The sequence below is a fragment of the Saccostrea cucullata genome, unplaced genomic scaffold (genome assembly GCF_032062105.1).
Source record: "Saccostrea cucullata isolate Sc308-1 unplaced genomic scaffold, CSIRO_AGI_Scuc_v1 ctg29, whole genome shotgun sequence".
NCBI lineage: Eukaryota > Metazoa > Mollusca > Bivalvia > Ostreida > Ostreidae > Saccostrea > Saccostrea cuccullata.
In genome coordinates, this window is record NW_026936770.1 from 716092 (window position 1) to 734022 (window position 17931).

At 31.8% G+C, this 17931-nt stretch overlaps 2 protein-coding genes, 1 long non-coding RNA gene and 1 pseudogene across 3 annotated transcripts; all 4 read right to left on the reverse strand.

Annotated features, from left to right (window-relative positions):
• Positions 1 to 1660: 1660 nt before the first annotated feature.
• On the reverse strand, positions 1661 to 3059 carry LOC134246547 (acetylcholine receptor subunit beta-like; annotated as a pseudogene).
• A 2530-nt stretch (positions 3060 to 5589) lies between these two features.
• Positions 5590 to 10717, reverse strand: LOC134246538 (neuronal acetylcholine receptor subunit alpha-3-like). Its single transcript, XM_062728923.1, is given in 6 exon segments — positions 5590 to 6124; positions 6521 to 7053; positions 7842 to 7951; positions 9228 to 9272; positions 9611 to 9750; positions 10560 to 10717. Coding segments are annotated over 6 exon segments (1317 nt in total). The 5' UTR covers positions 10606 to 10717; the 3' UTR covers positions 5590 to 5681.
• A 4572-nt stretch (positions 10718 to 15289) lies between these two features.
• LOC134246548 (neurofilament heavy polypeptide-like) lies at positions 15290 to 16304 on the reverse strand. Its single transcript, XM_062728932.1, has 3 exons — positions 16120 to 16304; positions 15673 to 15787; positions 15290 to 15631 (listed from the first exon to the last, which is right to left on the reverse strand). The coding sequence occupies exons 1-3, from the start codon at positions 16302 to 16304 to the stop codon at positions 15290 to 15292; spliced, it is 642 nt and encodes a 213-aa protein (XP_062584916.1).
• An 833-nt stretch (positions 16305 to 17137) lies between these two features.
• LOC134246571 (uncharacterized) lies at positions 17138 to 17640 on the reverse strand. Its single transcript, XR_009987647.1, has 3 exons — positions 17589 to 17640; positions 17361 to 17438; positions 17138 to 17181 (listed from the first exon to the last, which is right to left on the reverse strand). It is a non-coding gene; the product is annotated as an uncharacterized LOC134246571 (long non-coding RNA).
• Between the last annotated feature and the right edge of the window lie 291 nt (positions 17641 to 17931).

Consider the following 17931-nt stretch of genomic DNA (forward strand, 5'->3'; position numbering starts at 1 on the left):
TGAGTCTAGGGTAGGTTTTAAACTTTACTATGCACAGGACCAAATTGAATTTGAAATGCTCAGTACTGTGGCTTGAGACGTTGCATTTCACCGAATATCGAATGCAGATTAACCATGCATCGGACATTTCCTATGACAACAATCACTTTCCTTAAGCTTTTTCCTTTTTCATATAGAACCCAATTGCAACTGACAGCTTTTTTTTGCAGAAATAGAAACAAAACTCTTAAATTTATGAGCCTTTTCTGTTCAAGTACCATTTGTCCGATGCATGTGGAAAATCAAATCATGAATTCCGATTCATTTAGAAATACAACAAATATTTTTAGTGATCTTTTTTTTTTAAATAGCATAATATTGATTTTTATTTATAATAATTTATATTTTAATCTGAGACTACATTTTAAGTTCTATTTTGATATTATTAAGGCAGTAGCGGTATCGCTAGATCTTATTGAAGTACGAGAGTGTCCGATGCATGGTTTAAGTTAAAACCCTATTTTAAGAATTATTTTGGTAGGAAAGTTAGAAATCGTATACACCTTGCTGACTTCAGCAAGATGCCCCTTATTAAATCTTATTTCTAGTCATTTTCTTTAAAAAATTAATTCTAAATAAAAAAAAATAACATGAACAAATATCAAATAGCAACACTTTTTAAAATTTTCAATTGCTAAATAAATAAAATTCAAATGTCTGTTCATGATATACTGTTTTTGATATTTATAAGGACTAAGCATTTTTTACAAAAATTTTACTTTTATATATTAGCAATTACAACCATATCTTACATCTTTCTTTTCTCCTGTAAAATACAGAAGATCAACTAAAAGATTAAAAGAATTAAAAGTTTAATAGATTAATTCATAATCTTAAATTTAGATACAAAAGAACACGCCAAAAATCTACAAGTGTTGATATTTACCAATTGCTTCACTATTTTGATGCATTTCAAATTAATTATTAATTTTTGGAGTTATCCTTCCTAACTTTTCATAAATAAGGATATTCTGTTGAATCAGTACCCTATCTGTGACAAGAAAAGAAGAAATGTTGAACCAAACTAAAGAAAAAAAGCTCTATATCGTGTACACTATTTTAAGACAGGAACGAAGTAGTTAAGAAAAGTAATGTATACATTTCTAAAGGTTTACATATATCCCAGGTCAGATTGAAAATGAAAAAAAGTATCTCTGTAAGTACCCCTAAACTCAATAGAATTTTTATGAGTAGCGTGCCCCCAAACTCAAATTGGACACATTAATAATAAATACAATTTAGGGAACAACACAAATTAGAAGCACTATACATTATACATGTTTTGTGAAGTATATATAATGTACATAATACTAAGTAGTTGAAAAATGTTTTAAAGTTGTTTTTTTTAAACTGAATTCTTTACAATATCGATATCATTAATTTTAAAATTATCACATACGTATTGAAAATTCATTCGTAATCAATTTCTTACTTTAAAAAATTATACCTTACTTTATATAAAGCACTTTTTCATTATCCCCTGTACACTAATCGAAAGTGGAAAAATAATCGTACACTCATTTCATCAATTATTTCTTGAAAAGCTAGCTTCATCTGGCTTTCGAGGCGAATCTCTAGTTTTACTTACTTACTTACTAACAACATAGAATACTAATTACATAGAATAGCTATGTATGAGTTGCAAATCTTCATACATTATGTCTTTCCTTGTATTTTGTAGCTTTTTCAGAGAATAAATAAAAAATACTCTCATCTATGAATTTCAGATACTAGAGTATCTTAATCTCTGTTTACAAAATGGAAAATAAAATAAAATTTTAACATTGAGTAGCACGTGTAACTATTCAAAGGCAAGATTTTGCAGTAAATGATGTTTTCCCCTTTATATTGGAGGGACGTCACACACAGCTATGATTATAAACAAAACTACTGTTGCTATGAAGGTTACAATATTGAACAAATAAAAAAAGAAATAGTCTAGAAAAACAGAGACCTCCTTGCACTCGAATGGAAATTCGTCCTCTGTTGGGACTACTGGTGTGTTAGAGCGATATATATCATGCGCTTCAGTGATTTCCTTCCATCGTTGATTTCCTGAAGTTCCATTTCGTTCTTCACAGACAAGTTGTAACTTTGTGTCTTCCACCTTCTTGCTTTTGCAGTTAATTTGGAAAAAAGCAATGAATGTGAAACACTGAAGCCATTTTGGTACATCTGTTTGGTCAGTGTTGAGATAGAGAGGTTTAACACTGTGATGAATATACCTAGGGCGGCCATCATCAGTATTATGGATATGTAAATCCCTGTCCAAAACAAAACTTTAATAAGTATAATTCTAAAACGTATAAAATGCGCAAAATACTGGAATATTTTACATGAATAAAAATGTTTCCTGCAAGAAAGTTACACGTCCTATTGTACAAAATACATTGAATCCATATTGAAAACATACTTATAGTGAACATGTAGAAATCAGGTCATTTAAGGAATGAAGCTTATTTCAACTTTTGTTATATGATATAACATACCTTGGGGCAGTTTAAGCTTTATAAACCACGAAGGCAAGTTATGTTATATAAAATGGATTAAATCTTTTACCCAATCAAATGACATGTTACAAGTAAAATTAAATTATTTAATTTTGGAAGAAATGTAACAAAAATTACCTATGACCGCCGTGTGCTTTGATGTAGAAGGCATGCTATCTCCAACAAGAGTTAACAACACTGCCAACGCTAAAAGGACTGTCAAAATGTTGAAATCTTCTCTCCGAGTCCGTTTAGAGGAAACTTAGTTTGTAGCAGAGAAATCAGTATCACAGGGTATACAATGTTGGTCAGGTAATCCAAGATCATGGAAAACAATTTGGAACTCCAGCTTGGAAAATTTCTCACCGTTTTCTTCCAATACCCGCTCCTCTACTCGTGATGAGTAAAAGATCCACTCCCCGTTTTCGTTGAAATCCTGAATCGTGTCCCGGGTTTTGTTTAAAGTACCTCTGTTGTGAAGGCAAAGCTAGTGACTTCAATCTTACACATTTGGTAGTCGAATGGATAGTAAGTTCAATATCACAGTGGGTGTGTTTGTCGCACCTCTCCAGTATTTTTAGAAGAATAGTCATTGAAAATATTCAACTCTTAAAATTTTTGATACAAATTAGAATCACTTTCCTGATATTAAAAAATTAATGGTTATCAAAAAAACTCTATGATAAACGTATCTTTACCCTTTCAATCTTCAAATTTTTAACTTATGTAAATTTATCACCCATAAGTATTATATATTAGTTGATTCTAAGATTAAAGTTATGTATGAACAATTTTAAAGGAGGTAAATTATTGATAAACAAGTTGATGACACAAGAATACCAGCAATTTCGTTTAAAGTCATCAGTTCGTAATTTCTATGGTCAATGCATTTGTCAGCAAAAACAATTTATCATTGGAAATTGATAATACTTATTGTAGTCCATTATATTTTCAGGTTAAAAAATGCACACGGCGGGTGTGACCAGGCATTCATGAGAAATCGTCATGATTTTTATACTTTTCTTGCTCCTTTTTTGTATTGTATTTCCGGTATCATGTATTCTATAATACATATATTTAAAGGCTTTGATATCATTGCAAGACACCACTATATAATCACTTCTTATTTCATATCATGTCAGGAATTTTACAATGCAAGACATTTCCATAATAAAATATGGTTTGTTTAGATTAAATGAGAAATTAAACATACGAGTTGTCAATGATGTAGTTCTGGACGCCAGATTTTATTTTGTTTCGTGTAATGTCAACTTTTATAATACCTTTTCATAAGACTTCCAAAAATTGAATCTTATAAAGATCAAATAATAATGAATTCATTGTTGCATGAAAAAATTCATTTTCAAGCTTGCAAATTTTGAGTGCATTTCAAATTAATTATTAATTTTTGGAATATCCTTCCTATACTAAAAACTCGGATATCCTTAAGCTTAGAATGATATCAATTGACCTGAATTAGAAAATAAAAACATCATTGGATCGTATTTGTTGACTTGTTTCATATCAACTATATATACGTATTATGCCTTTGTTTTTAAAACAGAATTGACTATAGTATGATAATTATAATGAAGGTTTATATATTTATTTACATTCATCGTTATAGGCAACACATAGAATGTCTACATGTGTGCCAAATTATATTGAAATCAGACCAAAATTGTAGGAAGAGTAGCATTTTAAAGGAATTTCACAGAAATTACTTTGAGATTTTTTTTAACTGGATGTATGGCAGTTATATTGAAATAAGACAGTCACAGAGCTAGAATATTTTTAAGGTAGGATCTTTTTCTTTATCTTTGAAATAAATAGTGAATATTTCTATTTTGAAAAAGAACAGTTAGAAATCGTATACACCTTGCTGACTTGCTGTTCCTACTTAAATCTTGTTTCTGGGCATTTTCTAGAAAAAAAATAATTCTAAGTAAAAAAAAAATTAAAATTAACAAATATCAAATAGCGATACTTTTTTGAATTTTCAATGGCTAAATAAATGAAATTCAAATGTTTGTTTAGGACATACTGTTTTAGATATTTACGATGACTAAGCACTTTTTAAAATCGACTTTAATTTTTACTTTTATTTAATTCTGCTAGCAATCAAAACTATATCTTATATCTCTCCTTTCCCTTATAAATACAGAAAATCAAATAAAAGATTAATCTTAGATTTAAACTAAAAAATACCAGATAAAATCTACAAGTGTTGATGTTTATCGATTGCTTCATTTTCATAAATAATGATATTATATATGTTGACTTGGTACCCTCTCTGTGACAAATGAAATGAAAAGAAGCTGTAGAACCAAACTAAAGAAATAAAATCTCTATATCGTGTACACTATTTTAAGACAGGAACGAAGTAGTTAAGAAAAGTAATGCATACAATTCTAACGGTTTACATATATCCCAGGTCAGGTTGAAAATCATAAAATAGTATTTCTATTAGTACCCCTAAACTCAATAGAATTTTTTTAAGTACCGTGCCAAACTCAAATTGAACACATTAATAATTAATACGATTTAGGAAACAACACAAATTAGAAGCACTATACATTGTACATGTTTTTGTGAAGTATATACAATGTACATAATACTAAGTAGTTGAAAAATGTTTTAAAGTTTTTTTTAACTAAACTCTCTACAATATCGATATCATTAATTTTAAAATTATCACATACGTATTGAAAATTCATTCGTAATCAAGTTCTTACTTCAAAAATTTATACCTTGCTTTATATAAAGCACTTTTTCATTACCCCCTGTACACTAATCGAAAGTGGAAAAATAATCGTACACTCATTTCATCAATTACTTCTTGAAAAGCTAGCTTCATCTGGTGTGAAAGAAGGGACTTTTGAGGCGAATCTCTAGTTTTACTTATTTACTAATAACATAGAATACTAATTACATAGAATAGCTATGTATGAGTTGCAAATCTTCATACAGTACGTCTTTCCTTGTATTTTGTAGTTTTTTCAGAGAATAAATAAAAAACTCATTTATGAATTTCAGATACTAGAGTATCTTAATCTCTGTTTACAAAATGGAAAATAAAATAAAATTTTAACAATGAGTAGCATGTGTAACTATTCAAAGGCAAGATTTTGCAGTAAATGATGTTTTCCCCCTTTATAATGGAGGGACATCACACACAGCTATGATTATAAACAAAACTACTGTTGCTATGAAGGTTACAATATTGAACAAATAAAAAAAGAAATAGTCTAAAAAAACGGAGACCTCCTTGCACTCGAATGGAAATTCGTCCTCAAATTTGTTGGGACTGCTGGTGTGTTATTACATATTACGATGATTCATCATGCGCTTTAGTGATTTCCTTCCATCGTTGATCTCCTGAAGTTCCATTTCGTCATCTTCACAGACAAATTGATGTAACTTTGTGTCTTCCACCTTCTTGCTTTTGCAGTTAACTTTGAGAAGCACAGTGAATGTGAAACACTGAAGCCATTTTGGTACATCTGTTTGGTCAGTGTTGAGATAGAGACGGAGGTTTAACACTGTGATGAATATACCTAGGGCGGCCATCATCAGTATTATGGATATGTAAATCCCTGTCCAAAACAAAACTTTAATAAGTATCATTCTAAAACGTATAAAATGCGCAAAATACTGGAATATTTTACATGAATAAAAATGTTTCCTGCCAAAACGTTACACGTCTTATTGTACAAAATACATTGAATCCATATTGAAAACATACTTATAGTGAACATGTAGAAATCAGGTCATTTAAGGAATGAGGCTTATTTCCACTTTTGTTATTGCGATATAACATAACTTGGGACAGTTTAAGTTTTATAAACAGCGGAGTTATACGTTTTTAACGTAATATTGTGATGTAGGCAAGTTATGTTATACAAAATTGATTAAATCTTTTACCCAATCAAATGATGTGTTATAACTAAAATTAAATAATTTAATTTTGGAAGAAATGTAACAAAAATTACCTATGACCGCCGTGTGCTTTGATGTAGAAGGCATGCTATCTCCAACAAGAGTTAACAACACTGCCAACGCTAAAAGGACTGTCAAAATGTAGGAAATCTTCTCCCCGGAGTCCGTTGGTAAGAGGAAACTTAGGTTTGTCAGCAGAGAAATCAGTATCACAGGGTATACAATGTTGGTCAGGTAATACCCTGGGCGCCGCTGGAAAACAATTTGGAACTCAAGCTTGGAAAATTTCTCACCGTTTTCTTCCAATACCCGCTCCTCTACTCGTGATGAGTATAAGATCCACTCCCCGTTTTCGTTGAAATCCTCCGAATTGACCGTGTCCCGGGTTTTGTTTAGAGTCAGTACCTCTGTTGTAAAGGCAAAGCTAGTGACTTCGATCTTACACATTTGGTAGTCGAATGGATAGTAAGTGACGTCAATATCACAGTGGGTGACGTAAAGTCCCGGCGGGTCCCAACGCACCTCTCCAGTATTCTTTACTTTGAAGAATATGTCGTCATTGCCAATTGGGTCCATCCCTTCAACTCTTAAATTTTTTTATACAAATTAGAATCACTTTTCTGATATTAAAGACGTAAATGGTTATCTAACAACCAAACTCTATAATCACTGGGATGACTTTAACTTTTCAATCGTCAGCTTCCTTTACTTATGCAGCAATATACATTCATCATCTGCATACGGAGTTTATATCTCTCAGTTTATTCAATACGCAAGAGCATGTTCTATGTACGAATAATTTCTCAAACGAGGTAAATTATTGACAAACAAGTTGATGACACAGGAATACTAGCAATTTCGTGTAAAGTCATCAGTTCGTAATTTCTATGGTCAATGCAATGACCTTGTCAGCAAATACAATTTATCATTGAGTCAAATACCGACTGACGTTTTTCATACTTATTGTTAGTCCATTATTTATACACTGAATTGAAAAATCGTATTTTCCCATTATTTCCCGATAATGACAAGGAGCACACGGCGGGTGTGACCGGTCGGCAAAGGATGCTCACTTCTCCATGGGACCTGATCCCACCTCTGATGTTTTGGAGGTCCGTATTTGCTCTGCTCCTATTTCTGTATTGTTTTATGGACCTTGATATTGAATACTGTTCGTTATCTCCATATGTTTCATTCTAAAGACACATACTATGATACTGATTGCAGACAAAATTAGTTTCCTCTTTAGTTCTGTATATTCATAAACTGATCTTAGTGATTTCAAGACGGATCATGTCAGGAATTTGAACAACTTGCAAGACATTTCCATAATAAAATATGGTTTGTTTAGATTAAATGAGGAATTAAACATACGAGTTGTCAATGATGAGTTCTGGACGCCAGATTTTATTTTGTTTCGTGTAGATGTATTCAATATCCCCGTACGAGGACTTTGTCCATACCAGGCGAGGATCTTCCCATCTCTACAATTGATAGACTTTTCTGGGATAAATAAACCAACATAATATTTCTTTGTTTAATTCATATATTGCTGTGAATTATATGAAAAAATGCAGTGAGAACAAATCAAACGAAAGTACGTCAACTTATTGCAAATTATTGGCAAGTGCTTTAGAATTTTTGAACCCTTCTTTCAAAAAGCATTTGGTAATCTCTTGGACTGTTAAAATATCAATTAAAAACTAACTAGATAGATTTTATTGTTGTAAAGATATCAATTGACCATTTAGAAAATATAACATCATTGGATTGTATTTGTTGACTTGTTTCATATCAACTATATATACGTATTGTGCCTTTGTTTTTAAAACAGAATTGACGTATGATAATTATAATGAAGGTTTATATATATATATATATTTTTTTTTCTTTCAAAAAATGTAGAATATATTAAATTTGCCACAAAGCACCTAAGGTTTAATAAATACTTTGAGATTATTTTTTAACTGGATATATACCGACATTATACCTTTAAAAACATAAACAGAATTCACAGTTTGCTTATTACATGGAGATATTTTTCAAGGTAGGATCTTTTTCTTTATCTTTGAAATAAATAGTGAATATTTGTACTTTTGAAACTAAGAAAATCTTAGGCCGGTTTACACTATGCATCTTGACACATGCAACTCATTCTTCTATTTTGCCTCATGCATCTTCCTATTTACACTATGTGTCTTGATACATGCATCTTTAGAATACTTTGTAAAGATGAAATTTATCTACTTAAAAAAAAAATAACAATACCTTAAAATTTTATTTCCAGATTTATTTTAGCTGAACAAATCATTCTTAATTTCCTTTTTATGATAATTCTTCGAAGATATAATTTATATTCATTCCAAAACAAAAACCCCTGTATATTTTAATAATCAAATTAGTTTTTCTAATTGTAGTTTTAATCAGTATTTTCTGTTTTTGTGTATCTTGGAAGCTATTTTTGCAAATATATGGAGGAAAATAAGGCTTATGATTTAATCTCAACTCTGACCTTTCTTTTTATTGGTCAGTTCCATGCATCTTGAAGCATGGAATAGAACAAGTTCTATCGATCGTTCAAGATGCAACACCCATTTAATTTGACACAAAGGGTTATTATATTGTGAATCTTGACACATGCATACATGATGCATGTGTCAAGATGCATAGTGTAAACCGGCCTTAAATGCTTCTCTTTTTATGCAAGAAAAAACTTTGAGATTATGAAAAAATAACTTAGAACGTCTTTTTAATACGTACAACCGTCATCCATCCGGATGTGGACATAGTCTGACTTTTTATGTCCTACAAAGGAAAAATAAAAATCTCATTAAGATACAGAGAAACCACTTATCTTCGAGGTCTTATTATTTGAAGTTTGTTTAGAAATTGCTGATTCAAGGGGTTTCAATTTCCTGCTTGATAGAAAGATATGAAGCTTTATTTTGAAATTTTAGAGAATAAATTTTGCGTTTGTTCATACCTCAAAACAAAGGAACTCGAACCAATTCGATAATTAGCGATTTCACAATATCTCCTTATTAAAAACTATTTTCTATAAATGAAAATCTTACACATTTAAGAACGCACTTACATACTGAAAAAGTATTAAAATTATCTTTTTAAAAGTTTGGTAGATTTACCAGGTCATTTAAAGAGAATAGGACAAATTCAATGCTGATGTTTGTGGCGTCAGAAGGTCTCACGTGATTGTTATAAGAGCTACCAAGTACAGCATTATGAATGTTTGTGGCATGTGTAGTTGTAAAAGCCCCTGAAGAACCTACAAGCAAAATTTTCATAGATATGTATGAAACATACAGAAATGAGTAATTTCAAAAAGGAATATGCAAATATTTAATTGTTTTGGACATTACATCTTCCAACAATCTATTGGAATTCCAATGGATACCAATTAGCAGACCTATTTTTGTATTCATATGAAGCAGAATTAGTCCAAAATCTTCTGCGTGAAAAGAAGAAAAAATTTGCTGTGGTCTTGACATTTAGATATATCGACGACGTATTGTCAATTATTAACAATGATAATTGTGTCTTATGCCGATACGATATGTCCTGGTGAACTTGAGATAAAAGATACCACAGAGTCTAAGACGATCTGTTTCATGCTAGGATATTTTACTTGAAAAAGAAATTTGATGGTAATCTAACAACCAAACACTTTAAAAAGGTGATGACTTTAATTTTCAATCTTCCACTTCCCTTACTTATGCTTATGCAGCAATAAACTAGTACATGTACCTTCATCACCTGCATTTACACCACTTCTCAAATATATATATTTCAGTTGATTTGATACGCAAGAACATCTTTTACGTATGTACAATGCGACCGGTCAGCAGAGGATGCTCACTCCTCCATAGCACCGGATCCCACCTCTGATGTGTTAGAGGTTCGTGTTTGATCTGCTCCTATTTTGTATTGTTTTATGGATTTTTGATCTGGAATACTATTCCTTATCTCCATTTTTACTATATTTGGAAAAAGAACTGGCTTTACTAGTAATCAATTCAAAATTAATGTTAAAGGACCCAATACATATAATGATTTATATCTTTGAGAATAGCTTACCTTTGAGAATACAAAGGATATTAATCAAAAATATTAAAAAATCCATCCTTATATAGGCCACGTCAAGTAATACAATTATGCCAAATTAATAAATCTAGAAACAAGAGGTACGTGCCCGGGGAAACACTGACACAACGATTACCAAACAAAGAAGGGGGCCTCACGATTTATCAAGGTTGTATACAACTTACAAGAATATAAGACTTATTTATAAACTGTCAGTGAACTGGATCTTAAAAAGACACTCTCTGTTAAGAACAGGGTTTAAATCGTTATAATTGCTATTTAATTTCAATAGGCTACGTAGATATTGCATATTAAGTTTTTCCCGATACAAAAACACATGATTTTGTTATAGTTTTAAATCTATGGATCAGTGAATTAAAGGGACAGCCATTGAAAGATACACAAAGATGTTAGTTCTTTTGAAATGAAGGTTACAGGTGTATTTTCAAAAATGATCAAAGGAAAAAAAAACATCACAAAACATCGTTGCAAATGCATCTGCAGTATGAAAGTTGGAGTTCAAGTCAAAGTTCGTTCCTGTAGACATTATTCAAGATATTGCCGTAAAATATTTTAACTATCTTTAAATTTTGTTGAAATGACAATAATTATACTAAATTGATTCAAGATTGTCTTATAGGAATCAGCTTGTCCGTCTGTCTGTGCAAACGTGTCCGGTCCATATATTTCTTTTACGGAGGATCATTAGAATCTAGTACTTCACACAAAGATTGCTCAAGACCTAAGGTTGTGTCATGACTTTAACCCAAGTTCATTTGGGGAAGTTCAAGGTCACTGGAAGAAAAATTTCATAATTCGAGTCAGGTCCATATCTTTCTGATGGATAAACTTCCTAAGTTCCTATTTAACACAAAGATTCCTCATGACCTAAGGGTGCGTCATGACCTTGAACCAAGGTCATCTGTGCAAGTTCAAGTTCACTGAAAGAAAAATTTCATAATTCATGTTTGGTACACATCTTTCTTATGGAAAAAATTGAATATACTACTTCACAATAAGATGGCTTATGACCTGAGTGTGTTTTATAACCTTGAGCCACCCCAGGAAATTTCGAAGCTGCGAATTTAATTGGTGTATAGAGCACTTCCTGTTACTTCCAAACTTTTCATTTATAAAACAAATATTCAATGGTTAGACCTCGAGCATCTGAAATATAATCTTTCAATGTGTTCATGATTTTTTTTAAACCTTCAACTACAGCTCTGCTTACTGGTGAAGTAATTATTTCAAATAATGAAGACGTAAAATGACTTATTTTAAAAATATCAAAATATTAGGATGCCCCAATCTTTTACACGGTCATCATCGTGTACTGGTTTCAGTTGCGGAAGCAGGTATACGGACTTTGTCTTTGTTCTTATATTTAGGGGAGCTTTTTTTTTAGAATTATCACACCTATACACGATTCCTTAACAATCATTTTTTCCCAACAAAGACTCATATTAGGTTCAGTCAATGTTTAACAAACTTCTTTCTTTACTCCTCACTAAAATATTAACAGCAGTGTAGTAGAAACTTCAGAAGAACTGTACAACAATATCTTATAAAGAAATGTTGTAAATAATGTAAATACTTAAAAACTACAAAGATTTTAAATCACAAAATTTAACCAAATCAATATCATCAAAACGTACAGGTTTTAACACTCTACACAATCATTTCTATCAATACATTAAAATCCAGTCTCATTGACACAAAAAGAAAAGTGTTCTTTTTTTTAAAAAAAATGGAAAATTTTACATTTAGCTGGATATATGGTGTTTGTACTCCAGATGATTTGATATGTAAGGGTATGCTTAACGTACAATAATTATTAAAACGAGCCAAGCTTATTCACAAACAATTTGATAAAACAAGGATATCAATAAGTTCTATGGCCGATACAATGACATTTATCAGAAAATAAGAAAAATGTATCATTAAAATACTAGTATGTAAAATGCTGATGGACATGTATACTTATTGTTTATCCGTTATTTCTACACTGAATTGACAACAGATTTTCCCTTTAGTCTGCTTATGACAAAGAGCACACAGGGATGGGGATGTATTTGTGGGACATGAATGCTCTACGTTTGATAATTTCTAAAACGAGGTAATTTATTGACAAACAAGTTGATGAAACAAGAAAATCAGCAGTCTTATTTTACGTCAGAATTTCGTAAGTTCTATGGTCGATAAATTATGAGGTCATTATCTACATACTCATACAAAAATTGTCGACGGATTTTTTCGTTATTTCCTGATCATGACAAGAAGCACACAGCGTGTGTGACTGGTCGGCAGTGGATGCTCACTCCACCTGCTTCCATCTCTGATGACGTTTTGGGGGTCCTTGTTTGCTCTGCTCCCGATATGTATTGTTTTAGATGACTTGACCCCGAATACTGTTCATCATTTTCAACTTACATTCATATTTTTAAGATAGACATATATGTACTAACTTTTAGAACATAAGAAATCCAAATCCGTACCAGGTCCTACTTATTTGCCTGATTAGATGCATTTGTGAACAAACATAATGTGATAGGGATGTTCGTCCGTCCGTTTCTATACATGTGTCCATCCTTTACACTTTGAGATACCCATCTCCTCATCCGCAACCCCCTTTAAACCAACAGATTAAATTAAATGAGACTTGTACAGAATTTTTGTTTCATAGTGCAGTTGTGCATATTCTATTTTACTTTTTGATCGGAGACATATTTCGAGTTTCCCGAAGCAAAAGATGGACACTGGCATTCCCTCTATCTTGGAGTGATACTGCAACTCCCCTTATATACCACTTCTTATTACAAAATGCCATTGTGACCTCCTATTTTACTTTTTGATCTGAACTTTATGTCGGATCTCCAACACGGAATTGGCCGTTATAATTATATTGGAAGCGGAGATCTCAGTGCTCACAGTACCTCTAGTTTAATAAACATGCCTATTAAATTCTGATCCCTATTAGACCAAAAATTGAACTTTTTACCAAAAATCATTAACTCTTTGATTTAAAAAAAAATGGAAATTTTTTTTATGTTTTAACAAAAGCACATTTTTCTTCCATCAAAATTGATCTCCTTCGTTCAAGCTATAGACATACAGCTTTGTCATCGCCCTGAAACAAAACAGAAAAGAACTAAAGAATGGGAAGATAAGATTACTCAATTAATACAAAAAGAAATATAAATGAAAGAACTTTTACGTGAAATAAAATGTACCTTGAAATAATCCACAGCAAAATAGAAGAGCTTTCGTGGTCCAAACCAGCTATCATCATCTTCATCATCATCGTCAATATTATCGTTTTGACCGACATTCACATTCTACGAAAATTGTCAGGTTGTAATATAATTATATGAAATTTATTCTAATACTTATATTTTATACAATTTAAACAGATTTTCATAAGGACAACAAGCAAAGTGTTTAAATTTTTAATAGACACTTTCAGGTTCTTTCTTTTTATTTGCTTTTATGTAAGGCTTGTAACTTTTCTCTGGATCCTCTGCCTTGCTTATCTGACATTTCTCTTTGTCCTTTACTGCCATGCTCTTTTTCTGGATCCTCTACTGCTATCTGATTTTTATCTAGATCGTCTACTGCCATCTGACTTTTCTCCTGGTCATCCATAGCTATTTGACTTTCTCCTGGATCATCTATTGCCATCTCACTTTTCTCTTGGTCCTCCATTGCTATCTGACTTTTCACTGGGTCCTCTACTGCTATTTGACTTTTATCTGGATCTTCTACTGCTATTTGACTTTTCACTGGATCTTCTACTGCCATCTGAATTTTATCTGGGTCCTGTACTGCTATTCGACATTTCTCTGTGTAACCTACTACTATCTGTCCTTTATCTGCGTCCTCCATTATTATCTCATTTTTCACTGGGTCCTTTTCTGCTATCTGACTGGTATCTGGATCTCCTACTGCTATCTGACTTTTCACTGGGTTCTTTTCTGCTATCTGACTTTTATCGATCTACTGCTATCTGACTTTTATCTGGATCTTCTACTGCTATCTGTTTTTTTTTTACATGGGTCCTCCATTGCTATCTGACTTTTCACTTGTTTTCTTTTTTGACGTCTTTTTCTTCTTCTTGCTGAGTGTTTTATTGCTTTTATTTCTCCACCACTAAAATGTTAATAACGTTAAAAATGAGAAGCTTTTTTAAGATTAATATTCATTTCCTGTTCTAGAAATGCAACGCAGCATGAAAGGAATAAATAAAACATTTTTACATTTTCTTAAATTTTAAATCTGTATTTTAATATTTGAATATATCCTGATAGACTGTGTATTTAAATGAAATTTTGGAAACAGCCTTAACAGGGGATGTATGAAATAGCCTTAGGTTTTGTAGAATATTGTTTTATAAGCCATAATTTACGGAGTTTCTTCAGATCTTTTTCGCATATCTTTGGTGTACTTTAAATCCAATTATTGGATCACTGAGAGATACAAATCATTTCAGAGAACAAAATCATCTCATTTCATACACTCGTATTTAACATATTAGATAATATTCACATGTAAGAGAAGGTTACGTAATTACCTATAAGTATTCAACCGCTGGGTCTCCTGCTTCTGGGAGCTTGATCAATTCTACTTTTCTCATCTAATGCTATCTGGCTTTTCTCTGGGACCCCTCTCTTCTGTTATTTGACTTATCTCTGGGTCCTCTACTGCTATCTGACTTTTTACTAGGTCCTCTAAGCTATCTGACTTTTATCTGGTCCTTTACTGCAAACTGACTCTTCTGCTATCTGACTTTTCTTTGTGTCATCTACTGCTATCTGACTTTTCTCTGGGTCCTCTACTGTTATCTGACTTTTCTCTCTGGGTCCTACAGTTATCTGACTTTTCTCTGGGTTATCTACTGCTATCTGACTTTTCTCTGTATCCTCTACTGTTATCTGACTTTTCTCTGGATCCTCTACTGCAAACTGACTTTTCTCTATGGGACCTCTTCTGCTACTAGTATCTGACTTTTCACTGGGTCCTCTACTACTATCTGACTTTTCTCTTGGTCCTCCATTGCTATCTGACTTTCTCTGTATCCTCTACTTCATTGGCTTTTCTCTGTATCCTCTACTGCTTTCTGACTTTTCTCTGGGTCTTCTACTGCTATCTGACTTTTCTTTGTGTCATCTACTGCTATCTGACTTTTCTCTGGGTCCTCTACTGTTATCTGACTTTTCTCTGGGGTCCTACAGTTATCTGACTTTTCTCTGGGTCATCTACTGCTATCTGACTTTTCTCTGTATCCTCTATCCGTTATCTGACTTCTTCGGATCCTCTACTGCAAACTGACTTTTCTCTCGGGACCTCTTCTGCTACTGTAGATCACTTAATTTTCGCGACACATTATTTTCGCGAGATAGTCATTGTCTTTTGATTAGCGAGACAAAATTTTCACGAATTATGGTCATTGCTCTATATAATCTTAAGAAATTCTATTATACGAGCAAAGAAATTTTAGCGAGCAAGTTGTCGCGTTATTACGCGAAAATAAAGTTCCCGCGAATAAAAAGTGATTTACAGTATCTGACTTTTCACTGGGTCCTCTACTACTATCTGACTTTTCTCTTGGTCTTCTACTGCTATCTGACTTTTCTCTGGGTCCTCTACTTCTATCAGACTTTTCTCTGGATCCTCTACTGTTATCTGACATTTCTCTTTGTCCTCTACTGCTATCTGACATTTTACTGGTTCTTTTACTGCCATCTGACTTTTCTCTGGGTCCTTCACTCCTATCTGACTCTTCTCTGTAACAATTACTGCTCCCTCACTTCTCTTTGGGTCATGTACTGCTCTCTGATTTCTCTTGGATCCTCTACTGCTATTTGAATTTGATGCTTCTCATTTTCCTCGTTAAAAATACTTGTATCTCATTTTCCTTTCCTCTGTTAGTATATGTTTAGCAGTCTAAAGAATAAAGTTAGAAATTTATAGATATATATAAAAAAAATTATATCTTTTACCAATGTCATTTTAGGTTCTGTTTACTTGCATTTTCTTGGATTTTTTAGCACAATAAAACAAACTAATTTCATTTACATCTTGGATTATTTTATGGAAATTTTGATTGCTGCATGTGTGTAATTTTAAAAATATTAACTGCATATTGATAATTTTACCTCTTGTTTTACTTTTTGACTTCTTATTCTTCTTCTTGCTGAATGCCTTATTGCGTCTTTTTCTCCACCACTAAAATGTTTTAAAATTAAGTTAAAAAATGAGAAATTCTTTGTGTTTATTATTTTATTTCTTATCCTTTTGTGAAATTTTGGAAATGGGGATATGTCTGGAATAACCTAAGGTTTTGTAGAATATTGTTTTATAAGCCATCATGTACAGAGTTTCTTAAATCTTTTTCGCATATTTTTGTGTACTTTAAATCCAATTATTGGATCACTCAGAGATACAACTCATTTTTAGAGAAAAAGAATCATCTCATTTCATACAATATTTGACAGATAACGCACATATAAGAGAACATTAAGTTATTAACTATAATTATTTGACTTTTGTGCACTCCTGCTTCTGCTATCACATTTCTGCTTTTCTCATTGTAACTTATCTTTATTGATGCATTTGCTTCCTGCAAACAAAATATTGGTTTAAAAAAAATTAAAGTGATATATTATTCTTTATTTTATTTTAAAATTGTGACACTTTATGCATCATTTTAATTTTTATTTAGATGATGATTGCTCATAAAAAACCCAGAATCAAACAATGTCTCTGTCAGGTGAGAAAGTTTGAATCGCTGAGAAATACCTCAATTGTTTTCTTATCCTCCTCTTCAACACTCTTGGCCCAGGAATACTCGAATTTTAATATCTCAAGCTTTTCTTTCTGAAAGTAAGGAATAAATATATTAGGGGGAAAATATGTATAAACGAGAATTATATTTGTTTTACGCAAAGATTTGGTGGATTTTGAATGAGAAAAAAAAATCGCTGTCTACATTCTGTTAATGAAAGATTAAACCCAAATTGAACTTACCCAGTTTCCATCAGGTTCATTTCCAAAATTCAAAATAGTATTTTCTCTACAAAGAGAATTCAATGCTTTAATTAGCTATTGAAATGTGCTTGTGTTAAGCAGATTCAGAGATATTTTTGTAGTGACAACAGTACCTGCTTTTGTCATTGTTTGTGTCTCTTCTCTTCTCCTCTGCAATTTCTTCATTCATCAATTTAGCAATTTCCTCCAGGTGTTTTGGGACCTAATATTCAAAGTATATACATAAATTACGTGATCACAGTTATTTGATTGGTCGAGATTAATTATTTTTACAAATAAATAGAAAATATATTCCCAAGAGTACTATTTTTTTTATTAACAA

Coding starts and splice junctions, on each gene's coding strand:
- LOC134246548 (XM_062728932.1), bottom strand. CDS start 16,304: ATGGCAGTAAAAGAACCAGTAAAATGTCAGATAGCAGTAGAGGACAAA. Junction 15,788..16,119: donor CCAGTGAAAAGTCAGATACT/GTAAATCACTTT, acceptor AGATAACTGTAG/GACCCCAGAGAAAAGTCAGA. Junction 15,632..15,672: donor CAGAGAAAAGTCAGAAAGCA/GTAGAGGATACA, acceptor TAGAGGATACAG/AGAAAGTCAGATAGCAATGG.